At 53.5% G+C, this 27,909-nt stretch overlaps 1 protein-coding gene and 1 long non-coding RNA gene across 5 annotated transcripts in view; one reads left to right on the top strand and one right to left on the bottom strand.

Moving 5' to 3' along the window:
• TMCO4 (transmembrane and coiled-coil domains 4) overlaps nucleotides 1-27,909 on the top strand; it is an 89,784-nt gene that overhangs the window by 25,868 nt on the left and 36,007 nt on the right. For all 4 annotated transcript variants that reach the window (XM_059135288.1, XM_059135287.1, XM_059135289.1 and 1 more), the window contains 7 exons: nucleotides 7,615-7,747; nucleotides 14,388-14,485; nucleotides 14,768-14,911; nucleotides 15,562-15,681; nucleotides 19,608-19,772; nucleotides 20,647-20,783; nucleotides 23,571-23,655. In XM_059135288.1, coding sequence (XP_058991271.1) covers nucleotides 7,615-7,747; nucleotides 14,388-14,485; nucleotides 14,768-14,911; nucleotides 15,562-15,681; nucleotides 19,608-19,772; nucleotides 20,647-20,783; nucleotides 23,571-23,655 — 882 coding nt within the window. The remainder of the gene's footprint in view (nucleotides 1-7,614; nucleotides 7,748-14,387; nucleotides 14,486-14,767; nucleotides 14,912-15,561; nucleotides 15,682-19,607; nucleotides 19,773-20,646; nucleotides 20,784-23,570; nucleotides 23,656-27,909) is intronic.
• Nucleotides 3,072-7,621, bottom strand: LOC131808940 (uncharacterized). Its single transcript, XR_009344996.1, has 3 exons — nucleotides 7,362-7,621; nucleotides 5,218-5,444; nucleotides 3,072-3,484 (listed from the first exon to the last, which is right to left on the bottom strand). It is a non-coding gene; the product is annotated as an uncharacterized LOC131808940 (long non-coding RNA).

The raw sequence follows: 27,909 nt of genomic DNA, 5'->3' as shown, positions 1-27,909 counted from the left end.
TCTCGGAAGTGACCCCTCTACACCTATGACCACTAGTCCTCAAGGAACCTTGTCACCAGCCTCCTGCCCTTAACCGTCCCCCTCTAATAAGCCATGGGAAAAAACAATCTGAGTTCAGATCCTCCCATGAGGGGGTCCATCCTCAGAGCCCTGTTCCCCGAGTTATGTTCCGCCACGCAAAGTGAGGACCCTAGGCAGAAGTAAAAGCTTAAAGCCAGTGCCAAGTGCTGGGCAGAGCAGAATAGGATCAGAGTAAGGCATAGATTCCTTGTATGCAAAAAGGTTCACTGAGAGTGAAAACAGGGAGAGGTTTTTAAAATTTTCTTGAAGTGGGTCAACTGAGGGGTGCTGGTAGAGCAGGCTGGGTGACAGTTGCATGACTACAACCTGAGAAGGGTGTTCTCACACCCTAGGGGGAGAAGTAAAATCCCTGGCCTGCGGGATACCAGCAGGGCGGTACCAGCAGCCGGCTTCTTAGCCAGGGTCTTAGCATAAGGATCGAGGAGGTGTCAGAATCCAGGAAAAGAGCAGGACGAGCCACCCTTTACTGAACGGGGAGTGCATCCTGCGGGTTGGCCAGGCTCTTCGTGGGCATCCTCCTGTTTCATCTCAACAAAAGCCAGATTAAAAGGGTATTCTTGTCTCCGTCGTACAGACAAAGAAACTGAGGCTCAGAGAGGTCAAGAAACTTGCCTGAAGTTTTCAGCTAGGCAGCTGAGAATTCAGACCCAATCTGTGTGACAACAAAGGTGAGGCTTCTGCCTCTGGGCTCCCTTTCTTTGGCGTGGAGGGCAGTCCCCAAAGGGAAGGCAGTGACCATGAGCTCTTCCCAAAGGTCTGGGATCCTGCTGCTCTGCAGAAAGTACAAGGTCAGCCCTGGGCCTGCCTTGCCGATGTTGTACTTAGAGATGGAGCCATACTGAGCCCAGAGGCTTGTTCAGCGCCTTGCAGTGAAGGTCATACCACCTCCTTCCGGGGACGGGGGTGTGTTTGAAAATGTGGGGAGAGTGGAGTTGTTATCACAACACCTGGGGGGGGCACATGTCCTCTGATGCATAGGACAGCCCTGGACAGTGAAGTACTGGAGCCATAGCTTCTCTGTTGGGAGATACTGGTGGGGAGGAGGGCCCAGAAGTGTGGGTTCTGGCCCCCGCTTTGTCGTGAACATACTGGGTGATTTCGGACACGCCCTTGTTCTTCCTAAGTCAGAGGAACGGGTTGGACACCAAGGGCTTCTGCAGCGCATGGTTGTAGGTCTGGAGTGGGCACCAGGGCCACTCTTAGTTGTGCGGGGCTGGTACACTCCTGCCCCCTGGTGGCTGAGCAGAGGAGCTCCCTCGGTTCCCCCATCACCACCACCAACAACAACCACAAAGAGTTTCCTAAGAACAGGGTGACCTGTTATTTGGGCTGGGGCTGGGCCTGGGATTGTGTGTGCACACCACATATCCCTGAACACAGAAAAGATGCACCGCTGACCACATGGGATCATCCTGGAGCCCCCAAACTCACTTGAGAGGATACTATTTGCCTTTGAGAGACAGCTACACTGGACTGGACAGAGGCATTGGCACCCAGTAATCCTGCTTGTTATCTGAGCTCTGCCTCTCTCTCAGCTCAGTGACTTAGAAGGTCTCTCTGCACCTGTTTTTCCTCTTGCGCAAAGCTGAGCATTGTCATACTAAACTCCCAAGACCGTGGGGAGGATGGGCATTCGATCACACGGGCCAGCGCCTCAGGGGGTGCTCGGCACTTAGTAGGAGCGCCATGGACCACGGTTTGGACCACGGTTTGGACCACGCCATGGACCAGGTAGCATAGGGGATCTCGATCACGCCCCTGCCTCCAGGCATGAGGGTGCCCAGACCTTCTCAGACCAGGAAGTGCTAACCTGCTCACCCACCACTGTGTTGCTCAGAGTAGGGACCCCCTGCTTCAGAATCACGTGGGGAGCTTGAGAAAAGTACACATTCCCGAGCCCCGTGCCAGACCTGAGTATGGGGCTGGGGAATCTGAATTTTCACGAGCCGCCCTATGACCTCCATCGTGGGTCTCAACCCCACATGGCATTATCTGGATTCACGTCCTCAGTGACTTGCAGACTCTGGTCTCCTGAGGTTGATGAAAGATAGGGCAGAGGCTGCTGTGGAGCTGTTTCAAGTCCAGCTAACCTTGGACTTTTGAAGTTGCCTCCTGGGAGGTGGGATGGGGAACAGGCACCCTGAGACTGACCCTTAGATCTCTGAGTTAGAAGGGACCTCGGGAGACCAGTTTCCCTGGCCTTGGTCCTTTGGGTGGGTTTCCAGCTGGACTGGGACCTGAGCAGCCCTCAGGAGCAATGGGGGCTATCTTACCTGCCCACTGCCCACTTCAGGTAAGATCAAGGCCTGATCCAGACTCAAGGGGAGGCCAGGAGGAAGGAGCAGAAGCCAAAAGCAATATATGGGCCTGAGAAATGTGTAAAGACAGTGATTTGCTGCCTCAGCCATGGTTCCTGTGTCCTGGGTGGGGCCAAGGGCACAGCGTTTGTGGTCAGACCCTCCGCTTTCCCACCCACCAGCTGGGTGACCCAGGACAAGTGACCCAGTTGTCTCAGTCTCCGTGCCTCTTTGGATTAGATGGAGATACTACCACAGCCACCTGCTTGGGTGACTGTGAGAATTCAGGGAATCAGTACGTGCAGAGGGTAGTCCCAAGTCTGGTTTCGAGGAAGCAGTGCATAAAGGAAGCTTCCAGTATTCATGAGTATTAATCATAGGGTGTTTCTGCTGGAAGGAGATACAAATCTTATCCAGCATAATTATTCTCCCCTATTTTGGACCTCTCCCAACAGAGATACGTTCATTCATTCATTCCTACAAATTGCCCATTCTTTGCTCTTACAATGATAATTACACATCTGCTTTGCTTTGGGCACAGGCCTGGATGCTAGGAATGTATGGTGATTTTGGAGCTTCTATTCCGGAGGGGGAAACATCATAAATAAGTCGGCCAATGTAAAAATCAAGTTTTTTTTTTTTTTTAAGATTTTATTTATTTATTTGACAAACAGAGAACACAAGTAGGCAGAGAGGCAGGCAGAGAGAGAGGAGGAAGCAGACTCCCCACTGAGCAGAGAGCCTGATGTGGGGCTCGATCCCAGGACCCTGGGATCATGAGCTGAGCCGAAGGCAGAGGCTTTAACCCACTGAGCCACCAGGCGCCCTAAAAATCAAGTTTTAAAAGGTGATAAGAAAATACCTTTTGATAAAGGAATAGAAAGCAATGGAGTGGAGTCAGGGAGGACTTCTCAGAGGAGGTGACATTTGAGAAAGGATCTGAGTGATGAGCAGCTCCGAGAGAGTATTTGAGGCATTGTCAAGACTTTGACATTTAAGAGTAACTCGTCACTGTAAGAGATGATCCTACCCAGAGGAGGAGAGAGGCCTTACCCAGCAAACGCACTGTCTCCGTTGTCCCCTGGGGATGCAGAGTTCAGAGGGCACTGGAAAGAGAGAAAAAGTCTCAGCTGGAGGCGGGATGCAGAAACAGGTGGGCACATCAGAGAACCCTGCAGACAAGGGAAAGCTTCAGTTAGTTAAAGAGCCAACACATCTTACGAATTGCTGGGCATCGCTCTGGGCACTGGGGGACAACAAGGAACAAAGCAAAAGTTTCTGCCCCTGTGGGACTGACAGTCTGGTGGGAAGAACCAGATAGTCAAGTTATCCACAGATGCAACAGTGATAGGAACGAGGGACAGGAAAGGTCTGGCCAGCGGTGGGCTGCTTGACTTTAGAGGCTGCTGGCTTCTGTAAGGAGAGAATTTTTTTTTTTATTTGTATTTTTTTTTAAGATTTTATTTATTTATTTGACAGAGATCACAAATAGGCAGAGAGACAGAGAGAGGAGGAAGCAGGCTCCATGCCAAGCAGAGAGCCTGATGTGGGGCTTGATCCCAGGACCCTGGGATCATGACCTGAGCCGAAGGCAGAGGCTTTAACCCAGTGAGCCACCTGGGTGCCCTAGGAGAGAATATTTTTGACCTGACTGATGAGAAGGGACCAGCCAGGCAGAGCTCTGGGAGAGGAGCCTTCCCATTAGAATAGCAAGTGCAAAGGCCCTGGGGTGGGAAAAAGAGCTTGGCTTCTTGGTGGGCCAGATACTGGTGCATGAAACAGGGATCAGTGGAAAATGGTGTGGGAGAGGGTGGTGGGAAGAAGCCAGGTAATGTCCAGCCTTATGGACCCTGGGAAGAAATGTGGATTTTATTCTGAGTGCCTTGGGAGAGTTTTTAGTTGGGGAAAGAGCACAATCAGCCGTATGACTTTGCCCCTCTGGCTGCTCTGTGGCAGATAGAGCGCTGGCAAGCATGAAAGATGAGAACCAGAGTAATGGCCAGTGGCTGAAGAGGAAAGGTAGTCCCAGTGGCCACGGTGGCCAGTGGTAGCGGAGTGCCAGGGCCCGACTCAGGATATATTTTGAAGGTGGAGCTGACAGCATTAGCTGGTGGATGGGATGTCAGGGTAGGGCGACCAGAAAAACCAGGGCAATGCCCAGGCTTTTGACCTGAGCTCCACAACAGGAGAGTCGGGTGTTTGAGGAGCGAGTCGGCCAACTGGCAAGTTGGCAGTAGAGCCAGAACCAGAAAACTCCAGTGTCTGGGTCACCTCGGATTCATGCCCCTCCCCCACCAGCTACCGTTTGCCTTATGTGGGACCTCACCTCCAAGTCCACCAGCCTGGCTGCCAGTGACCTTTACACAGGGCTGACATTCCCGAGCCCCATGCCCCAGTATACTCAGGGAGCTAATCACGAGTCCTGCTGGCAACCCATATTCCAGAAGCTAACTCAATCACTGCAGCCTTATGCAGTGTAGTATGAATTCACAGCTAATTATCATTGCCACCAATGAATCACCATGGCGGAGGCTGGCTTACTTTCCACAGCTTAACTATCACCTGGATGCAAGAGTCTGTGATAGTGGGGTGTGTAAGTGACCCAGGAACCCCAGGACACGACATGCCTATTCCGCAGCACGTAGGCAGTTGTGGTCAAGGACAGTGAGGCAAACGCTGCCAGTTCGCGGCTCGCGGAGTGCCCTAGTGCTAGGAAGGGACTGGTTTATTCTGCAGAAGCTGAAACCTCAGACTCCAGGACTAAGGAGGGCCACACGTGGTGAAGCTAGCCACTACTACTGTAGTATAATTTAGTAATACTTTAGTATAATATACTTACCCACATCGCGGGCGCCCAGCGGAGGAGTCTAATTCCGTAATGTTCATTAGGGGCCTCTCATGGACTGGAAGTCCTCTCCTCAAACCTTTGTGAAGTGACTCACCATTTCCATTTTCCACCCAAGCAAGGATGAGCTGTTTGCTGAGGGTTAGACACACAAATCCCTCCCAGGTCCGTCAAATTATTCATTGAACATTTGTTCTTTGTGGCAAGCGCTGTTCGGAGAACTAAAGATAGAGCAAAGATTACTCTTATAAGGTTGGTTTTACAAAGTTTATATTTCAGGAGGAGAGACAAACAAAAGTAAATGAATATATCAGAGATAGTGAGCTCTGTGAGGAGGAAAAAGCCAGGGAAAAGAGATAAAGAGCGATGGGCGGCCGGTCAGGAAGGCCTCTCTGGACAGGAGGCTTTGAACAGAGACCTGAATGAGGAGGAGAAGGCCCACATGAAGATCTCAGGAATTAGCCTTTTAGGTGGTGGACCGACAAGTGCAAAGGCCCTTGAAGCAGGAATGTTCTAGAAGTCGAGGTCAGGGACTTTGACGAGGGGCCTCGTAGGTCATGGTAGGGGTTGGATGTGGTTCTGATCATGACGTTTCTACATTATTGCCAAAGAAAGAAGAAAGCAGAGTGCCAGGAGCCCAGGCCTGGAGATGTTTCTGGGCTGCGCGGAAACCAAGGAGAGAAACCGAGAGCCAGGTCAGGAGTGACAGCAGCTCTGTTCCTCCTACACTCAGCCCCCAGACCAGTGGTCTTCAAACCTGGCTGTCACCTGCAGAGACAGACTTCCACACTATGGGACCAGACTGTTTGGGGGCGTCCAGATAACGGGGTCCAAATAACACCCGTCCTGTCCCACCAGAGTTTGGAGCCACATGAGTGAGGCAGAGGGGAGCCCCAGTGTCAGCGAGTGACTGGAGACTGGTGGAGGTTTGGGGGCTTGAGGTGCTGACATGCTACACCCCGAGGGGCCTCGCCACCCAGCTGTGCCCACCAGATGGCTGGGCGCATGGCTTCTCGACAGAGAACCGGGACCTCCCCCCCCACCCCCCGCAACCCTCGCCGGGACTGGTCCCAGTCAGAGAGGCTGGCCTCCCAGCAGAGGGTTGGGGAGCAGGGACAGGGTTGCAAGGGAGATTCCTGCCCTCCCCCAGTAGAGATGTTTTTAGATAAACTATGGTCTCGGGGACTTGGGGTGTGCGGGGTAGAGGAGGAGAATGAGCGAAGAAGAGAAAATCCAATTTGACGTCTTCCTCTCCCTTTTTCCTCAGCAGTGGGCTTTTTTCCCCTTAGTCAGGACCCTATTCCTAAGTAAATCCATCCATTTTAAAAATTTTGTTCCATTACCTAAGCATCTTTTTCAGATTTACAAACTTCTTAAGAATCTCTCTTTTTTTTTTTTTACGGCTTCTTCTCTGTGGGGTGGATGTGCTGTCGTTTATGGAACGGAACCCTGGTGTTAGAAATCTCCAGAATGCTCTCATTTCCACAAGGCCTTTACTTCCTAGTTCCCACATCCAGGATTGTTTTCTCAAGATTAGCATTTCAGAAATGGAATTCCGGGGCCAGCGGGGATGCACATCTTTCCCCCCTCCTTTTTACATTGGGGTAAAATACACATTTTTACGTGTACCGTTCAGCAGCATTAAGCACATTCACTGTGTCTGCCACCACCACTGTCCATCTCCAGAGCTCTTTTGTTTTCTTTCTTTTTTTTTTTTAAGATTTATTTATGTATTTTAGAGAAAGAGCGAGCATGAGCAGGGGGAGGGGCGGAGGGGAGAAAGAGGATCTCAAGCTGACTTCCTGCTGAGTGCGGACCGCCCCCACACACAGGGCTCGACCCCACAACCCCAAGACGGTGACCTGAGCGGAAACCCAGAGTCAGCCGCTCCACCGACTGAGCCCCCCCCCCCAGGCACCCCTACAGAGCTCTTTTCATCCTGCAAAACTGAAACTCTGTCCCCCTAAACACTGAATCCCTCCTTACCCCTTCCCCAGCCCTCAGTCACTGTTCTGCTTTGTGACTCTATGATTTGGGGGATACACGGTGTTCTCAGGTTTTGGTCCATACTATCAAATGGCCCTCCGGGTGATTAAATCAATATGCACTTCCCACCAGGGAGGTCCTTAAGCACACACCTGTTTTCAACACCTCCTTAAAACCGTTGGGGTTAAAAAAGTTGATCTTTGCTCTTCTCATGAAAATACCACCTTGTCTCTGATCAGTGGTTTTCAGTGCTACACGGTATCCCATCCAGGAGGCTGGCCCACGGGTTAGCTGACCGCCTCCGTGGGGTGGTGCATGGAGGCCGTTTCCAGGCCTGGGGCTGTATGGCTTGCACGGCTCTTTAAAAGCTAAACTGATTCTCTGTTCTTGTTTCTCTCTTCCCAGGGCGCTATGATGCGCGGGCCCGAGTCCTCATATGCCACATGACCTCCGTCTTCCGAGTGCCCTTGGGGGAGCTGGATCTCCTTGAAGAGACATTCCTTGAGAGCCTGAAGGAAACCAAAGAGGAGGAGTCTGAGTAAGGGGAGCCCTGTGACCCCAGCCCTGCCTGCCAGGAATAGAGGATTTCCACTTGAGTGCCCTGTCCCGCTAACACGTGCTCCCCTCGGTAACAGCTGATGCAGGTAGATGGAAGAGGCACCGGCCCGAGAGTCCCAGTGCGGCCCTGCCTCTCTGGGTGGCCTGGTCCTAGCAAGTCACTTCCCCTCTCTAGGTGCCAATCCTCGGTTGTACAAAGTGGGGATTGAATGGATTATGGCCGGGGGGGGCATGGGTCTGTGACTGGAGCAGTCCGTGACCCTGACACCCAGCTCTGTTCTTGTGACCCTTTGTCTGTGGGCCAGAGTGGCCTGGATCAAAATCCTATCTGTGACAACCATCTACTTGTTGACCTTGGACAGGGCCCCCCCTTCCCTAAACTACAATATTCTTATCTGTTACATGGGAATAAGGATAGTCTTCCCGGGGGCACTGTGAAAAACGAATGCAGTGGGGTAGAGGGCTGGGCCCAGGGCTGGCCCGCAGCAGGTGCGCAGAACACAGGAGTCCCTCCTTTCTCCCGCAGGCCCCCGTCCCTCCCAGCTGTGGAGCGGCTTTGCTCTCTCTGCAGGGTCAACTGTGTACAGAGGGAAATTATCCTGGTCACGTGGCTAGAGCCCCAGAACACCTTACACGGGTTCTGATACCAGAGCAATCAGTCAGTCCCAGTCACAGCCTAATCGCAGGCTCTCCGCACCAGGCACGTCTCCCAGCGTCCTCTTTGTCCTGCCCAATGGCTCTCTCAGAGTAGCCAGTTTGTGCCAGTTCCACCCAGCTGGGAATGTAGCTTTGAAGCCGGCTTCAAACGAGAGCTGCCCTCCTGTCCCGGTTAGCAGGGCAAAGGAAGGGGCTGTTTCCTGGAGAAAGGAAGCACCTTGATCAGTTGAAATAGCACGAAAACAGGCTTGTGTTGATTCCCAGAGCTGTGTCAGTGAAGACACCCCTAGATCCAGGCCCATGACCATAATCAGGAGCTCGGCCCTGAGCCTTGTTGCACACAGACACACACACGCATATGTGTACGCTTGGAAATGAAGGACAATCCTAGCTGTTTGTTTGGAAATCTTAGTATCAGAAGAAAAAAATATGTTCTGCTGATACTCATAATGCCAGGTCAGGGAGGATGCAAAAAAAAGTTCTATTTAACCCCCCCAGGCTTCCATTTTCCTCATCTGCAAAATGGGACAAAAACAGCACCCTCCTCCTAGGGTCCCTGGGAGGGCTCAGATGAGTTCGTACATGTGAAGTGCTTTGAGCAAACCTTGCAGAGTCACTGGCTGAATAAAACATTATTTGCCGTAGTACAATCATCATTGTTGACATTCCTACATACAGGCCCTTTCCCCAGAAAAATATTCCACGTGTGTAATTTTTAGATTCCGCTTTAGAGACTCTGGAGACCTATCGGGTTCTTCCTGTGGCCTCTGGAAGGATCTGAGACCCAGGGGAGGCCTAGAGACCATTAGGCCAGGAGACCTAGTTCTCAGTGTAATTCTGCTACTGAATGTCTGTGTGGCCCTGGACACGTTGCTTTCCCTCCTGGGCAACCACAGCAGTTTTTTTCACCTACACAAGTAGAGGATTGAATTTCTTTTAGTTCCACGGTTTGTGTTTCTGCAAGGTGAGCTGATCACTCAACACCCTGAGGCGATCCTTTGCAGCTGGGGTTCAGAGGATGACACGTAGGATATATCTGTTCTTGGATCTGCCCGCCCGACTCCCACCCCCAAGCCTGGAGGCCGTGCGAGCTTCTCCTGTGTGTTCAGTGACTTTACTTCCCTGTGCCTTCGCTCCTTTACCTCCAACAGCGGGATGATGGTAGTATCTCCAAACCAGGGCTATTGGGAGGATTAAATGAATGGATGCTGGTCAGAAGCTTGGCCCAGCACCTAGCACCTAGTAGGTGCCCATAAATGTTAGTGAATGTCCTACTGGCGCTTGACACTGATGATATCAGAATGACACGGTCAACCCATAGCTGTCCTGAGCGCTCGGAAGATGCCTTCTCAGACAGTCCCTTCACGGTTCTGCAGAGGAAGAAACAGAAGGTCAGAGGGGTGACATGCCTCGGCCAAGGTCACACCGCTGGCCAGTGGCACCACCAGTTTCAACCAACGCACCCATCTGAACATGGCACTCAGTGCCTCCCTCAGGGCACAGTGGACACGCCCTGGTTCCTTCCTTAATTCTGAAGAAAGCAGTAAAGATACTTCTTTTTTTTTAAGCAACTGCCATGCCCTGTGTTGAGCCCAGCACGGGGCTTGAACTCACGACCCTGAGATCAAGACCTGAGCCGAAATCAAGAGTCAGAAGTTTCACTGACTGAGCCATCCTGGTGCCCCAGTAAAGATCATTCTTAATGGGGCTTTCTGCACTTTTATTTAAGAAGTGTGAACTCCCAGAAATATGCTCTCCCTTGATGATGAGGATAAGAAACACCCTCTCATGGGAGATGTGGTGGCAGGGGTGACGTTTATTTGTGGATCCGTGACACGGGCAACGTAGGTGTCTTTCTCTTCACTATGTATCCGTGGCTTCGGCCTCTGTTCTTGGAAGGCTGACAGGGAACGCCAACTCAAGGTCATTTCTGGCATCCCAGAACACGAGTGTGACCAGGACTGGATGATGGCAGAGATTGCTGTGGTATCTGACCAGTGCACGGTCATTGATGGGAACAGGGCTCCATTCGGTTTTAGCATCGTGCTCTGAATTCCCACTTCCAAATATGGGAAGCATTATAGCCCTGTCTCCCAGCCAGCCTCTCCTGCGGTGCTTCAGATGTTGAAATTCAGCCAGACAATGGAATTAATCGCAGGAGTAAAATGCTGTGTTAGTTAATGATGATTGGCAAAGCCCTTCGTTTCATGTACAAAACAGTTATTAAGAACGTTCGAGTACTTAAATAAAAGTAAGGCAATCAGTTTGGGTTAACACTGAGAGAGAGGTCCTTAGCTAAATAACTTGGCGGGGAGGGGAATGTTGTATTCTCTGTGGTTCAGCAAATTTTTATAAACATTTAAATAATAACACTAGCAATTAGAGTATATCACCCATCTAATCTTTGTGACATGGATTCGATACACTAGGATTCATACATTGAAGTAAAACAGCTTCAAGAACCATATTTACTGGTTATGTATTTTATTCCCTTAAGGGTATAAGCTCCCCCCTACTCTGCATAAACTCCGCTAAAAGGGAAGATTATCTCCTATCATGGTTGCACAGATGTCGCTGCAGGAAGAATCTAGAAGCAGAAATTTATAAAATTTTACAACATCCCAGACAGATCCTAGTATCTCAGAAGTTTTACTCTTGGTGGTGATTGGCCCATTCTGTGGCTAAATATTTTATTTAGCCAAAATGCCCCACTGGCTTTACAGATCTGGGCAGTGCGAGGGGAAGTAGATACTGTAGAAACATGTCCACGGCCAGTCCTTGTTGGAATGATTAGGTTCTGCTCAAAGAACGTTTTCTGAGCACCGTCCAGGTCCCAAGCCCAGGACAAGCTGCTGAGGGTAGAAAGCAGGAAAGGTCTTGTCTGGGCAGTTGTTCGGCTTAAGAAACAGCGGGGCCCTGGAGGGCTTGCCATGGGCACAATTCCTTGCCCAGGGCTTCTGGCCCAGGAAGCTGTGATTTTAACAGCTACCCTGGGAGCTTGTGATGCAGTTAATACAAAGTCCCCCCCCTTTGAAAACCAGTGGTCCAGACTTACATGCTGAGGACAGAAGGTGAAGGGCCCCAGAGTCCCGCATTTAGGCATCCCTGGGGCTCACACAGGCTTCCTGGAGGAGGTGACTCTTAAACGATGATGAATGTGTAGCCAGCCCAGAGGAAGGTGAGAAGGTCCTTGACAGCTGAGGTCCAGTGGGAGCACAGAGACCAAGGCCCAGGCAGTGGGGCAGTGCAGTGGGGCAGTGCAGTGGGGCACTGCCTGGGGGCAGTGCAGTGTTTCTGAAGGGCAGACTGTGAGGGAGGAAATAATGGCTGGAAAGGAGGCAGGGGCCAGGCCACCGGGGGGCCTCAGTGTCATGCTGGGGGGGGGGGGCACTATCGTCACTCAGGGCCGAGGGAGGAGACACGGAGGCTGGGAGGGAGGAAAGCCAAGGATCAGGGTTATCCTATCTATCCCTGTGGTGGGAGCTGACCTCATCCCCCCATTTCCAGTCCCTACGTGAGAAAATGATACTTCAGGAGCACGGGGTGACGCAGGAGATCACGGCGGAGCCGGGCTCGGATGCCTCTGCCCCCAATTCCCACACTGTCTCCCAGCCTGAGTCTGTGAAATGGGACGCCGCTGACTCAGAGTCTGCTGCTTGGTGCAGTGCACATTCCTGTTACACGTCCTCAGCGGCACGAGTCTTTTCCTCAGACCTTGAACTCTGCCCAGAGAAACTCATTTCCAACCTCCCTGTTTACCCAGAATGGTGCTAGAGATCAAGGGCCAAAGCTTATCTGCAGCCCGAGTGGAGGGGGGTTACCGTAGTAACGACAGGACCCGTACAGCCGCAAACATACTGACTGATCACAGTATGCCGCTAGTGGCGTGTGGATTATCTCCTGTGCTCTCACGGCGCCCCCGGGGAGGAAGTGCTATTATTATCCCAACTTGGAGGGTGAGGCAGGTCAGATGGGTCAGATCCTCACTGCTTGGTCACAGCAAGGAGCTCAAGCAACGGGATAGACTGGCTTTTGCAGCAGGGACAGGTGACTTCCAAGTCTCAGTGGTTTACTCGACGAAGGTGCATTTCTTGTTCACAGGATGTGTCCGTTGCAGACTGGCGGTGGCCTTAGTCCTCACTGCACTGTCTTGGTCCCAGGTCCCAGGGGGACAGAGTGACCCCTATCTGGAATGTTGCTGGTTCGTGGCAGAGCAGGAGACTCATCAGACCCCTGCAGTGACGCTTAAAGATTGTTCCAGAAATGACACACACCCCTTCCACTGACCTTTCTTTGGTGACAGTGGGTCCTAGGGCCCCTCATTTCCAAGGGCAGGGGTGTGTAAGGCTTGTGCAGGGAGGACTAGTACAGGGAGGGGTAGCCAAACCGGGTGGATGGTGTTCCAGTACCACACAGCAGGGGTCAAGGTCAAGTTCACAGTCCTGATGTCAGAACCCATGCCCTGTCACCATCCTGCCTTCTAGGCTCAATGCACACAGTTCAGCCTCATCTCATGTCCGTTAGCATGAATTGTGGCGTGCGTGGGGATGTTGATGTTGGGTTTCCCCTTCCCTTCAGTGAAGGAGCTGCAAAGGGCCATACTCCACACCCGAGAGGGGGGTGTGTAGAAAAAGAATTCATAGAAGTAAGCCGGCAGAGAACCAAACGGCATCGCAGCTCCTGAACGCTCCGCTCAAATCCCACTCCTCTTCGATGGATGAGCTACTTCTCGATACAACGTGCGGTTCAGGAGGAACGAGATGGGCAAGAAACAAGTCTTGGTCGAGGGCCACGTGGTTCTGCTCACAGATACACGACATACAGAATGACCAGCACGAAGCCTACCCTCCGTGACAGGCTGTTGGCTGGATGGGTGAAGAAAGAATGCGTTTCATCTTCACAACCTGCCACCTGACTTGCTACCTGTTGTTAGTCCCATTTTACCCAAGAAGAAGTAGAGGATCAGGGAAATCCGCCTAGTCGCGTGATATAACAGCCACCATTTTGGTCACCCCTTGCAGGGTGCTGTGGTGCTAAACGCTTGACGGACATTCTCTTCCTCCACGCCCGCAGCCCTCAGGAGGGGGCTGCTGCTGTCCCTCAACTGGACATTGTGTCATTTGGGCACAATAATAAAACTGCTTCCTAGGTAAGAGAAGCCATGTGAAGTGCAAAGCACTGTGGCTGGCGAGAAGGAATTCCTCAGTAAATATTAACCATTCTCCCTCTTGATCGTCTCGCTGTCATGCTACACACTGAGTTGTTGTCCAAACTCCAACTTCAGCTCAGAGTTCGCCCTCATAAGGACTGCACCGACCGACCTGCCCTGGCTCCCCCATCGTGCTCCTGATGGCCCCACAGCACGGGGGCTGCCCACCTGACACGGGGGCTGGGCTTGGTGACTCTCTACGTGCTCACGCGGCCATCCCCGCTTCACCTGACCCCGTTCACCCCAAATGCTTCCCTTCTACTCCATGTTATAGCTTTTAAAGGTCAGGTCTGGCCGATTCCAGCTATGCCCCGAGGCCAAGGTCTCCAAAGGCGGACATTTCCAGCGGGAGACGGGCTCAGAGGGTAGGGAGCAGGGGAGGGAAAGGCAGACAGGGGCGATGGAGTCTGTGATCGTATTTGTACTTGGTCTGGGTCCATCTGTTCCAAGATATTTTTTGTGCTGCTTTTGCTATTATTACTGTTATTTTTGTCTTTTTATTATTCAAATTGCAACCCTGTTAGGACGGACCCATTAGGTAAGTAGCACATCCCACACACTGGGTTTTCCCAGCTGGGTTTTAGAAAATTTCCAGCCTTTTAAAACCATCGATGGGCCCAGGGTGACTTTGGTACCCCGCTCTGCATGGCAGCGTCCCCGGCCTTGATCCTAGTTTGGGGCCTCGATGAGGCAGGGTGGTCTCAGGGGGTGCCAGGCACCGCCGGCCCTAAAGACCGACCTCTTTCCCCCACAGAACGGCCGAGGCATCCCGGAAGAAGAAAGAAAACCGGAGGAAATGGAAGCGCTATCTCCTGATTGGCCTGGCAACTGTCGGGGGCGGGACTGTGATCGGTAAGGCCCGCCCAGGTTGGCCAGGGTAGGGGGGCGCGCATGCGCTGAGGCAGTGCAGAATAGCAGTGTAGAATCATAGAATAGAATCCTAGCAGGCTCAAGGCTAGAGAGGAGAGGGTAGGGGGGTCAGCTGGGAGGTGGCCGCGGCGCACACCAGGTGCAGAAGTACATTCATTCACGTTCTTAGAAGCATCCATGGAAGGCGGTGGGCGGCCAATGGGGGAAGAACCGGGTAGGCCGCATCTCCTCCCCTTTACCTACCATGGGCCGCTCTCCTCGCAGGCGTGACCGGGGGTCTGGCTGCCCCTCTCGTGGCCGCTGGCGCTGCCACCATCATTGGCAGTGCTGGGGCAGCGGCTCTGGGCTCGGTGGCGGGCATCGCCGTCATGACCTCGCTGTTCGGGGCGGCTGGAGCTGGCCTGACAGGTGAGGTGACAGAGGAATGTGGGGCCACCGGGGGATGTTCCGCCAGGGGTCCCGGCTCTCACAGACAGGCCCAGATTCTCACCCATCATGGCTCCCCAGGGGACAGAGGAGAACACAGCTCTATTTCATGCTGGGTCCCAGCCCTTCAGGAACTGGCTGCAGGCTTCCTGCATTTACTAGTATTATTGGGGAGGGGGGTGATACTGGTAAATTGGGGGGGGTTATATCATAGACCAACAGCACCCCAGTCCCACACACAGATCCCTGTTCCACTCCCCAAATGGGATCCATCCCTCCCCACATGGAGAATTGTGGTCACTTTGACCCACTTTTTTGAGAGGAATGTGTTACTCCCGTGATGTTCGTGGGAAGAAAAGATCTAGAACCAATGGAGTCGGGATGAAGTAGTGAGTTACGACCCGAGCTCTGCTCCGGGAGCTGGCAGGCCTTCAGAGGCCTCTTAGCCCTGGCTGTAACTGGGGACAATAATGGCACCTAAATTAAATGACTTTAAAAACGAGACATTTTGTTGAGGGAGAAGGCACACAGTTGGCACTCACTGCGAGTGTGTGAGCGCGGAGAGTCACTCTGACCAACACTCCTGTTGTCCCTGGTCATCTCCACCCTCATTTTTGTGTCTGGGTCTTTAGGATACAAGATGAAGAAGCGTGTCGGGGCCATCGAAGAGTTCACGTTTCTGCCTCTCACGGAAGGCCGGCAGCTGCACATCACCATTGCCATCACAGGATGGCTGGCATCCGGCAAATACCGTGAGGACCGGGGCAGAGCAGAGATGGGGGGATGGTGGGGCAAGTGTTGACCGAGCTGGGACTGCTGTTGTGGGCCAAATACTGGCCTATGCTCTTGCCTATGTGTACCTCTGGAGAGGTGGGGGAGGGGCCCAGTTTTGCAGAGGAGGAAACTGAGGCTCAAGAAGGTGAGATGACTTCATCCCATACCCATCCACCCTTCATCTCTCCATCAGTCTGTCCACTCATTCACTCATCCATCCATCCCCCTGCCCTCCACCTGTCCACCAGTCCATCCCCACACCTGTCATCCATCATCCATCCAACTATCCATCTACCCACCCACCCACCCATCCAACCGCCCTTCCATCTATCACCATCCACCCACTCGCCTATCCATTCATTGATCTATCCACTCACTCATCTGTGCACCCATCCATCCATTACCTGTCATCCAACTACCTGTCCATTCAGCCACCCACCCATTCACTCATTGATGCATGCTTCCATCGCTGTCTCCACCCAACCATCCATCTACCCTTCCCTCCATTCACCATTCATTCACCCACCCATTTACCTACTAATTTAGCCACTGAGCAGTGTTCCTAGAGTATCATACACAGCACGTGCCAGACATTGAGCCTAGGAACTCAATGGTGAGAGCACCATTATGGCCTCAGCAACCCTGGGACATGTGGTCCAAGACAGAAGACAGACGATTGAGCAATAATTTCATGGAAGGTTTATGGATGGCACAGTATAGGAACCAACAGAGTGTTTCTGTGGAATGAAGGAACGAGGTTCTACTGGAGAAAGTAACATTTAGGCTAAAGACCGGGAGTTAACTGGGTGAAGAAGGAGGAAGAAGTATAAACCAAGCAAAGAAGCAGCATGTACCAAGGTCCAGGGGTGCAAAAGAAGCACAGGATGGCTGGAATGGGGGGGCTAGAAGGCAGGGGTGTTGACAGGGTCAGATCATGCTAGAGCATGTAAGGTATGACAGGGAGCTTGAATTTATCCTCAGAGAAAGTGGGAGAGACCAGAGGACTTTCGGTGTGTGGCTTAAAGTTGAAAGGACTTGAAGTAGGTGAGAGATCAGTACATCTTGACCATGTGACCTCAAGCAAATTACTTAACCTCTCTGTGCCTCAGGTGCTTCATTTGTAAAGTAGAACAAATGATTGCTGCCTTTCGAGATGCTTGCAAAGTTTAAATTAAACAAGCTAACACATGGAAGGCACCCAGTTTCTCATGGACATTCCACAAACACACATCCCCTTTGTGGCTCTCTTTTGAACATGCGTTTCGAGGGGGTTCTAACCGGGGTGCATCAAGGACTAACACCGTGGTCCACCCACTGCCTGGCTCCCTGTTGCAAGTGCCCGGTGTGAGGCTCAGCAAACAGTTCATCACTGAGAGAGAGAGAGAGAGAGAGCGCAAGCAGGGTGGGCCAGGGAATCCAGAACACCCCAGCCAGACACATGCTGACAGCCTCCTGAATTTCCGGATCTCTGAGATCTGAGCGTAGAAGGCACAGCTCTTCTAAACAACACAGAAGAAAGCAAGTGAGAAAATGTCCAGGCTTTGTACAGAGGCATGACCAGGTGCCCAAGCCTCATTGGTGTGGGATCACCAGTCCCCGTCCCCACACAGTAGGCCTCTAATGTGGACTGAGCACTTAGTGCATAGCTACCCCAAGTCAGGCATCTTACCCACACAATGGGGACTCAATATGTGTTGTATCCCCCAATCCTCGCATCCCCCCCCCGCCAGGTGGGGGCTGTTTCTGTCCTGATCTAGCAAAAGAGGAAGCCCAGAGGGGTCGCGGGAGGTCAGGGAGATGGAGGATTCGAACCCGTGTCTCCTGACCCAAAGTTCGTGGGTGTCTCTTCACTCCTTTCCGCGCCACCACGCTGCAGGCAGGACCAACACAGGAAGGAAGGAGCAAGAGCAAGCATTAAGTTGAGGAATTTGCGATTCTGACCACTCGGGAAAGCACATTCCTTCTCCTTGTTTTACCCTCATTTGCTCTCTCTCGGCCCCAGGTCAAAACCCAAAACCCTCTTCAGTGTTCTCCTCCCGCAGGCTGGTGCAGCCTGCCGTCCCGGCAAGCGGGGGCAGGGGAGATAAAAAACGGAGCAAACTAGATTAAGTTCAGGAGGGAGATACGGCACCTCTTCCTGTCTCTCCTGGGAGAGAAGCCGCTGTGACATCACACGCTTGCTCTGCGTGATAGGAACTGTTGGATTCTCGGCAGCCCACCCCCCAATTAAACAGGATTGTGCACAATAATGACAACAGCTTTGCGTTAACCAGGCACTAATCCAAGCATTTCAGGAGACTTGCTTACTGAGTCCCTCGCTCCAGGCCAGGGAGGTGGACATCCTGGTCACCCCCATTTTACAGATAAGGAAACTGAGGTTCATAAGGGCTTCTCAGGGTCCCCTGGCTAGCCAGGGACTGGGGCAGGACTCACCACCATTCTGTCTGGCTCGATGGCCCCTGTTCAGGGCCTCGGGTGATACACTGCTCTACAGTTTATACAGTGTGGTGCGTGTGACCTCTCACGTGATCCCCATGACACTCCGAAGTCAGATGTTACCGTTCCACTCTTACAGATGTAGGACCCGAGGGGGCATGCCTGGCCTTGAGCCAAGTAACCAGGGAGCTACCCGGCCGGGACACACCCTCACCCTTACTCTCTGCCCACACCCCAGCCCCTGCTCTCCACCCTGAGTTGTTGTGGAACCATGGCCGTGTGTCTGCAGGGGGTGGAGGGTGGCCCCAGGGTGGTGCTTGTGTCGGCCTGACACCCTCCAGTACGGATGGGGCCTTGGAGTCAGGCAGGGAGCTGATGTCCAGAACCCGAAGCCTCGGGAAGGGGGTGCCACGTATTCTCTCATGATCGTATTTTCGTGAGTGTTTATTACATGTTCCATCCCCAGGCTTCGGGAGTCTAGTCCGTGGCAAACAGACCATGTGATTGTGCACTGTGACGCCAGCAGGCAGGAAGGCACTTGGGGGGGTGGGGAGGGGTGTCCAGACTCGGTGTCCTGCTGTGCCCTTTTGTTGTGCTCACAGAATAGTGACTGTGATATGTGTACGGCCCTGCCCCTGCCGAGGGAGGCCTAGATGCCTCAGTTTCCTCAGCTACGAAGCAAAGCCTGTTTCAGAGGCTATGAGAAGTTGCAGTGTGTTTCTGGGGGGGGGAGGGCAGAGTATAAGTGAGAAATTGGGGAGCGATGGGGCTGGGAAGGAGGGGGGGCCAGCTCACTGAGGGCCTCGGTATCATGCTAGGGACATGACACAGTCGGGGTTGGACTTCTGTCTGACGTTGGTCACTGTCGTGATGATGTCTTCATCCCCCATTTCTAGTCCCTAAGTGAGAATGCTGAAGCTCAAGGGCCTTGGGTGACCCAGTGAGGTCAGGGCAGAGCTGGGCTCAGGTGCCTCTACCCCAAACTTCTAGACCATCTCCCAGCCTGAGTTTGTAGAATGACTTCCCACTGATTCCCAGAGCCAGCTGCTTGGTGCAGTGCACATTCCTATCATCCATCCTCAGCACCTGATGCCAGAAGGTCTGCAGGGTGAGAAAGAGTAGCACTTCACATACACACAACTTCCAATACTTCATTCCTACGACTGCTGTAAAGGGAGCTCCATGTTCATCTCCCCCTGCGCAGATAAGCACAGCAAAGCTCAGGGTGGGACAGTCGTGTGCAGGGTCACCCCGCTACTAATGAACGCAGAATTGGGACCCGAACCCAGCCTGCTGACTGCCGCAGTGACACTCTGCTCTGCCTAGTGCTCCGTCTGCTCCGCGAACAGCTGCCGCTCCCAATCCACCAGGGCACGTGGTCCCCCCGTCACTGCTTGTCTGGGAAGCTGGGCTGGGGCACCCTCTGCCACAGACAGGAGAGACCCCACCTACCTGTGTTCTCCCCTAGGCACCTTCAGTGCCCCGTGGGCAGCCCTGGCCCACAGCCGGGAGCAGTACTGCCTGGCCTGGGAGGCCAAATACCTGATGGAGCTCGGCAATGCCCTGGAGACCATCCTCAGTGGCCTTGCCAACATGGTGGCCCAGGAGGCCCTGAAGTACACGGTGTTGTCCGGTAAGCACCCCCCCGCCCCACCCCACTGCCAACTGCATGCCCACTACTGCCATATCTGTGCACGCCTGAGGCTGCTAGTGAGCCAGGCACTGTACCAGGCTTTAGGAATACATAGAAGTCGAGGCTGCACTCCTGTCTGTGAAGTTTGTGGTCTCTGTGGGGAGGGGACAGGCCAACAGCCAACCACATCATCACACAGCATATATGGTAGCTATTGCCGCGTACCAAGCAACCCCCAAACCCGGTAGCTTACGACAGCACTCATTTCTCACAGCAGCAGAGAAGTCGTGAGGCTTCATTTGACTGATACCGGGCCCTGCTCACACGGCTGAGGGAGGCTGTGGATCAGCCGACCGACCAGTGATCTGGGCTGGCCTTGTCGGGGGCAGCAAGGGCAACTCGGCTCTGCGCCATGCGTCTGTCACCCTCCCCTGGGGTCAGCCGGCCAGCCCACACCAGCTGTAGGAGTGCTCGAGAGGCTGCCCCAAAACCATCCCAAGCCTCACATCGACTGAGGTCTCGCTGGCCAAAGCCAGTCCCACGGCGGAGCCTTGTGTGGCCGGCACGGCGCGGGACTGGCTCTGCAGAGCGTCGCACAAAGTGGGAGGAGGACACGGGGTGGAGGGACAAGCCCAGGCCATCCTCGGACTCCCAGCCACGACAGAGGCTTGGACAGAAGGAATCTAGTCCAGGGATCCCGCACAAGGTGCAGCTTGCTTTGTTGCTACTTAGCAGTTTGGCAGCCCTTAGAAAACTCACAGGTTCCAAGTTCAAGGTTCTGCATGCGTTCCCTTGAGCCTCCGTTAACCAGCCCCTCACTGCCCTGGAAGGGCCTCCCCACCCTGCTTTCTTCACTGATGTCCCGCCTCCCCAGGCATCGTGGCTGCCCTGACCTGGCCAGCCTCACTCCTCGCTGTGGCCAACGTCATCGACAACCCCTGGGGTGTGTGTCTCCACCGGTCAGCAGAGGTTGGCAAGCACCTGGCCCACATCCTACTCTCCCGGCAGCAGGTACCTGGGACTGGCCATGGGACGTGGGGCAGGGGCAAGAGGGGCGGTGAGCGACCGGACCTGTGCACAGACGTCAGCCCTAGAGACAAGCCACTTGGAGATAGTCTAGTGGCTTTGTGGGGGTGGACGGTCTTCACTGCCCCTTAGTTCAAGTCCCAGAAGTATCCCAGGATGAACCAGTGAGAGGAGAATCTGAGATTGTGCATTTCTAGCCAGTGGTTAGGTAAGCACTGAAAAGCGGACATCTGCGGGCATGGACAAGGCCAGGTGCTTCTTCCTGCGAGCATCTGAGCAGATCTTTAGTCAAATACCGTGTACGATGGTCAGGAAGATAAATAACTATCAGACTTTTCAAATTTAGGGACACCCGGGTGGCTCAGTCACTTAAGCATCCAGCTCTTCGTCTCAGCTCAGGTCATGATCCTATGGTCCCAGGGTCAGCCCCACGTCAGGCTCTGCGCTCAGCTGGGCGTTTGCTTGAGGACTCTCTCTCCCTCTTCCTCGGCTCCACACCTGCTAATGCTCTAATGTGCGTGCGTGTTCTCTCTCTCTCTCTCTCTCTCTCTCTCTCTCTCAAATAAATAAATAAATCTGAAATTGGAAAACTTCCAAATCTGAATCCAGTACCTACCAGGGAAATGAAACTGCCCCCTTCAAGATGAATTTGAGTAAATGGAGACCAAAGTTTGGAGAAGCATTTCAGAGATGACTGTGAGGTTAGGATTATTGGAACCACAACGGTGGTTTCCAGCAGGCGGAAGTCTGTTTCTCAAGGAAAAGCTGAGGGAGGCCGTCTTACACCGGAGCGCTTGCCGTGGTGAAGAGACCTACTTGCCTTGGGGTGTGTTGCTCTGCTATCCGTAGTCTGGACCCCGTGGTCCCAGATGTCAGCCTCAGCCCCAGCCAGCAGGGGAAAGCAAGGGTCGGAGAAGAAAGAGCAAAGGCCTGGTTGGTAGCATTTCCACTGACTTCTCATCAGCCAGACCCTGGTCCTAGGACCACTCCTACGGGTGCACAAGCAGGGGAAGGCCATCTGTCTTCCGTGTGTCCGTGAACCTTGCTGACCTTCAGCTACAGGAAAAGGGGAGGACGGATACTGAGGGACAATGAGCAGTTTCCGCCACAGTGGGTAAACTGAGGAATAGACCCTCCCTCCGATCACTGTGTCTTTGCCAGAAGCAATGGAGCAGTCCTGCGCCAGGTTTGGCTGTAAGGCAAAGACCAGAGTGGTATTGGCTTCAACAAGGCGGGTGTTTGTCCTCTCCCGTGGAACAGCCGGCTCTCAGCCTCCATGACGACGTGTGTGTCTTCGCTTCTTCTCGCTGCCGTAACGCATGACCATGGGCTTAGAACAACCCACGTGTATTATCTTACAGCTCCGCGGTCAGGAGTCTCCCGTGGGTCTGCAGCGTCGGGTCCCTGACAGCGGCTCCAGGGAGCACCCACAGCCCGGCCTTTTCCAACTCCCAAAGGCCACCTACCTTCTTTGGCTGGTAGCACCCTGCCTCCAGCTTCTAAGCCTGCAGTGCAGCATCTGCAAATCTGCTTCTCTGTCTCTTGCTTCTGCCAGCACGTCACCTGTCTCACTCTGACCCTCCTGCCTCCCTCTCTGTCCTCTAAGACAGCATTCACAGGGCCCCAAGGTTTGGATGGGGCCATTCTCGGCGGGCTGTTACTCTGCCTCCCACATGGACGGCCTTGCAGTACAGGAGCCCCAACTCCTTCAGTGTCATGGCCACATATCCTCTGCATTCAGTCTCTCTTTTGGTCCAAGACAGATCTGCTGGCACGACCTCCCCATCCCGGAGAGTTAGAGGCAGGAAAGCGGAGTGAGGGGCATGGAAGTCACACTGTTGCGTCCCTTCTGGTCCTTGGGCCTCCCTAGCTGTAAGGGAGTCGGAGGGACTTTGTTCCCAGCCAGAGGGCTGTGCACCAGCAAAACTCAGGAGTTCTGTTAGCAGGGACTTTGCAGGGTGAGCAGGTGTTGGGGTGGGGATGAGCAGCCATTGCCATGGTTCCAGCAGAATTGGCTAATTATTTGATCAAGGGTTTCCTGTCCTCATACATGGCGGGGGATGGGGGCAGCACGGGGGGAAGGTTAATCTTCATGTACTGGCACAAAACCAAGGAAACGGAAGAGACTGTGGGACCAGACCAGACCTTGGGAGCCCCCCTGCTCCTGTCCCCTCCTTCCATGTAGAACTGGCACCGCTATCCCCCATAACTTTCTTCCTCTTAGCAGTTGCCTTTCCTACAAGTTCTTTAGTTAGAAAATCCCTCTCTGTGACTACTTACTACCTTCTCTTATGTAAAGCCAATATTTCAGTCCCATGTTCCCCTCTGGAAACAGACCAGTTCTCCCCCACATGTCCCTGCCTGGGTCCCCATCGTCACAGCCTGGGGTACCGCCGCCTCCTCTCCCTGGCATATCCCACTTCAGTGTCGTCGTCTGCCACCCAATAGATGTGTCCTGTCCCCTGGGGAAGAAGAGACAGACAGTGGCTGGGTAATGGTTCGCGATGAAAAGGAATTAACCCAGCCAGAGGCTGCCTGTTAGCCTGGGAGGAAGCAGTTCCAGCAGCAGGTGGATTCTTGCAGGAATGAGGGCCCTGTCTGTCCCGATTAAGACATCAGAGCTCCGGGACCATCGGAGGTGGGGGTAGCAGATGCATGATTCATTAAACGTGAGGCAAGCACTAAGGAGTGTACAAGGGCCATCCTCATCAGGGCCGATGCTGAACTGGCAAGTGTCCCCCCACCCAGACACCTGTGTCCTGTCTCCCACAGGGCCAGAGACCTGTCACCTTGATTGGCTTTAGCCTGGGAGCCAGGGTCATCTACTTCTGTCTGCAAGAGATGGCTCAGGAGAAAGGTAAGTCTGGCTTACTGTCACAGATGAAAATGCTTCCCAAGGTCATCCTCAGCAGAAGGTTCCGGGCCAGGGATCACGAGCCTTGGGAATGTCTTCCCAGTTCTTGGTGATACTAGTAAGAAGTTAAAAGTGGTTTGAAAATAGACAAAACCATTAAGTCATTTGGAAATTGGTTTTATTTTTTTTTTGTACTGTAAATTTGAGGGGCTGGTCCTATAATAATGGTCCTATAGTAATGATTATATGGTCCTATAATAATGACGTTGGCCTTGGTGTTGTCACGTGTGTGCTTGAGTGGGAGGGAAGAGAGATGAGAAGTCTGAAACTGAGAGGTATCGGCAAGGCCACGTTCCCTCTGATGGTTCTAGGGGACGATCCTTCCTTATCTCTTCCAGCTCCTGGCAGTCCCTGGCCCTCCTTGGTTTGTAGAAGCCTCACTCCGTTCTCTGCTTCTGTCCTGACCTGTCTTCTTCTCCATCCTGCTTTCTCTTCTCTTGTAAGGACAGTGTCGTTGGGTTTAGCCACCCCCACTCCTCCCCTCCAAAGCCAGTGTGATCTCATCTCGGGATCCTTAACTTTATAACATTTGCATAATTCAGTTACATCTGAAGATGCATTTTCCTAAGAAGTTCTCATCCACAGGTTCCAGGTGGATGTCCCTTCTGGGGAAGCCATCATTCCAGCCACCAGACCACCTCTGGTGTGTGTTCATGCTGTCCAATGACACACTTTGAGTGTTGGGACAGTGGAAAGCTTGAGTGCCATTGCTCTGGACCTTGGGTGGGAGGGGTGCCAGGATGAAGGGCCAGTTTCGGGCAGGTCTGTCAGCGGGGGACAGCTCAGGGAGGGAGGGGTAGAGCTTGGGGCTCTTGGAATGGCCCACAGTCTGCAGGACCCAGACTCCCCCCTCTCCTGGTGGAGCACAGCAGCAGCAGGCCCCTGAGGCAAGAAAGGGAGCTGATAATGACCCCGGCCTGGGAGCAGAGGGTGGGCGGCAGAGAGGGGTTCACCCGGCCGTCTCCCTGGGGATTTTCTAGGAACGCCTCTCTGGGCCTTGGCTTCCCCACCCATAAAATGGAGTTGTAATACCCGGCCTGCGTGCTTGCTTCCAGGGACTCCACACAGAGCATTTCCGCATCTTGTAGAGCCCTCCCTTGTTGACCAAACTGCGCTCTGGGATGTCTGTTTGCAGCTTTTGCTCTCAGAGCCGCTGCCAGCCTAAGGCCAGCCCTGAAGATGGCCCCCGGTCACTCCCCCTGAGCATGTGACCCGACTGCCGACCCATTGCCAGCAAGCGAGGAGTGGGGGGAATGTTCGCAGTTGGCTGGATCTGAGGGAGCCAGACCGGCCCGACTGGTGTTCTCTTCATCCTTGGCATCCCCAGGGGGCGTGGGACAGACCCTGGGGCTAAGGGGTCTGCTTCATTCCTGTTCTTTCTGTTTTGCTAAAATGTCTCCCCACCTTGGACTGGGGACCAGAGCTATTTTCCTGGTCACGCAAGTAAGGCGGGTGTGCTGTCCTTGGCATTGACCATGGAATGGTCCATTGACTGTGGCCCAAGCCCCTGTGGGTGAGCCCTGCAGAAGAGGCTTCATCTTCTGTCATTTTGGAGGACACCCCCACACCCGTACCCTGCTCCCTCGTAGCTTTCAACAGCCCCCTTGTCACTTGGTTTTGTCTGCATCGCTAAGCAATGGGGAGACGCCTCTGTCCTGTTTCCAGTAGCTTTGGGTAACCTGGGACCACCATCCAGAAGGGCCTGGGGAGTCATCTTGGAGCTGTCTGCACCAGGAAAATTCAGGCTGGGGTCAGAGGTCAGGCAGAAACCACCCAGGAAGCAGGGCTGAATCTGGGGCTCTGGTATCAGTGATTTTCCACTTCCAGCATAGAGAACGTCCTACATTCTCTGTAAGTTCTTCCCCTAACTAGACATCACCAGAGCAGAGCAAGTCAGAAAGTCATCAATCCCCTGCCTTTGCAGCTCTTCCTAGTACAGATAATCTGCCTGGGACCTTCTGGCCAGCTGGGAGGAACCCCCTGGAGGCCCACGTGTCTCCCCGCCTTCAGCTCTTTGATCCCCTGTGGGAGAGGGCTTTGTTGGAACCACAGCCGCACCACTGACGTCCCCAACATCATGTCACGTTCTGCTCCTATGACTTTATGCAAATGATAACAGGGCTGTCAGAATCTCTCGGGAAAACTAGGTGCTGGCATTTCTCATGCAGGACACAGGACTCTTGCTAAAAATGTGTGGGTTAGAGAGAGGCAGGACGGGTGTACCGGTCTGCTTCTGCTGGGGTAATGCTGGGTAACAAGCTAACCCCCAAACTCACAGGGTTACACCACACCCTTGCCATGTTCCAGGATCTACGGTGGTTCGCTTGTTCTAGAACAGGCTCTGTTTCTGGCCATGGGTTGGACAGGCTTGGCCCCAGGCTGCAGGCTGCGCTCACATCTGCCCCATGTGCGTGTGTCACAGTGGAGCCGAATGGGGCAGCGGCCCTCCGGGGCATGTTCCTCTCAGGGCAGAGCACTAGAGGGCCAGGGCCAAGGCAAACCACACATGCACATTCTAGACCTCTGGCCGTGCCGTCTTTACCACCATTCCGTATCAGCTGTTCATTGCTGCAGACAACCTCTCCAACTTAGTGGCTTAAAACGCAAATAACTGGGTATTTCTTATAGTCCTGTGGGTTGACTAGGAAGTTCTTCTCCTCCTCGCGCCTGGGCTCACTGGTGTGGTTGCAGCCAGAGCTGGAATGCTTGCAACAGGGGAGCCGACCTCCTTCACTGCCTGGCCGCTGGCTGGGGGTCCCCGGCATGCCTCAGTCCTTCCCAGCAGACTGTGAACCCTCCAGCAGGCTCACCTGATGTCCTCATGGGCTCTCTCTGGGCAGCATTTCAAGAAGGCAGGAGTGAACGGGGCAAAACCTCAGAAGGCGGTCCCAGAACGTATCACTTCCGCCACATGCTGTGGGTCAGAACAAGTCACAGGACAGACCAGATTCAAGAGATCAGAGGGGAAGTGCTTTCCCCGAATGCAAGGCGTGGCAAAGCGTTTTCGGCAATTTTTAATTTTCCGCACATTCTGTTGGCCAAAGAAAGCGACGGCCAAGCCCTGGATGGTCAGTGTGGGACAGTGTGTTCTACCCACCATGAGGGGGAGAGGAGCAAATTGCCAAAGAGCAATCCAGACTCTGTGCCAGGGTGAGGAAAGCTTGGCTTTGCAGCCCACAGAGACGTGGATCTGAGTTCTGACTCTGCTCGGCTGGGTCACTGGGGCTGGGGAAGGACACAGCCTCCCTGGACCTCCATATGTCTGTTTGCAGCAAGAGGCTAATGTTGCCTGCGGGCAGTGGCAAAGGCTGGAGAACATGGAGGTCAGGCACCCAGCCCCACTCTGGGTCCTGGTGAACACGTCCTCTAGCATCTCACTCAGACTGTGAGGCCCCCTACCGGTCTAGGGCTGGCTGCAGACTACCCCCCCCCCCCCCGCGCCGCCGCCCCCGCTTCTCTGAATCTGCTTCTCCCTGGGAGTTCTGGAAGAATTGTCATCCTCTGTGCTGACATCATCTTGCTCGTCCTTGGCCATCTCTCCCTCAACCCAAGCAGCTGACCACCTGCCAGGCTCCTCATTAGCTGGAGGGACATGGTCTTCTATAGGACACATTCTCAGTTCAGAGGAGAAAGGCATGTCTGTGGCCCCAACTAGCATAAGTTACTTGTTAATGTCAGATCAGTAATATAAGCCAAGTCTTCAATTTCCTTGCTGAACAGATTGAATTAATTACCATCGTCCATTTGGCTGTGATATTCAGAAGTGAGGTCACCCTGGTGTATGTGCATGTGAGGCAGGGAACTGCCAGGAGGGAGACAAGTGGCCCCTCGGTGACAAGGGGGTGCTGAGACACTGAGACGTCCCTGCACCTCAGCCTTTTGGGGGCTGGTTTCCAAGGCGACTTCCTTCCTGCTCACTGCTCCTTCCCCTGCATCTTCATGGCCTGCCCATAAGAATTGGGGCTTCTGTATTAGGTAGACCTGGATTTGGGTCCCAGCTTCTTTGCTGACCAGCTGTGGGACCTTGGACAAATCACTTAACCTCTCTGAACCCCAGAGTGCTCATGTGAATACAGGCTTGATACCCGTTACCTCGAAGGCTACTCAAGAGACAATGAGATGATGTATGTGGAGGAGATGCTGTGATCTGGGGACACTCGGAGTATTTCTGCTTCTAAACTCTGAGTTTAGAGTTAG

The sequence above is a fragment of the Mustela lutreola genome, chromosome 10 (assembly GCF_030435805.1).
Source record: "Mustela lutreola isolate mMusLut2 chromosome 10, mMusLut2.pri, whole genome shotgun sequence".
NCBI lineage: Eukaryota > Metazoa > Chordata > Mammalia > Carnivora > Mustelidae > Mustela > Mustela lutreola.
Note: the sequence above shows the minus strand (reverse complement) of the source record. Positions and strands in the feature narration are given on the sequence as shown.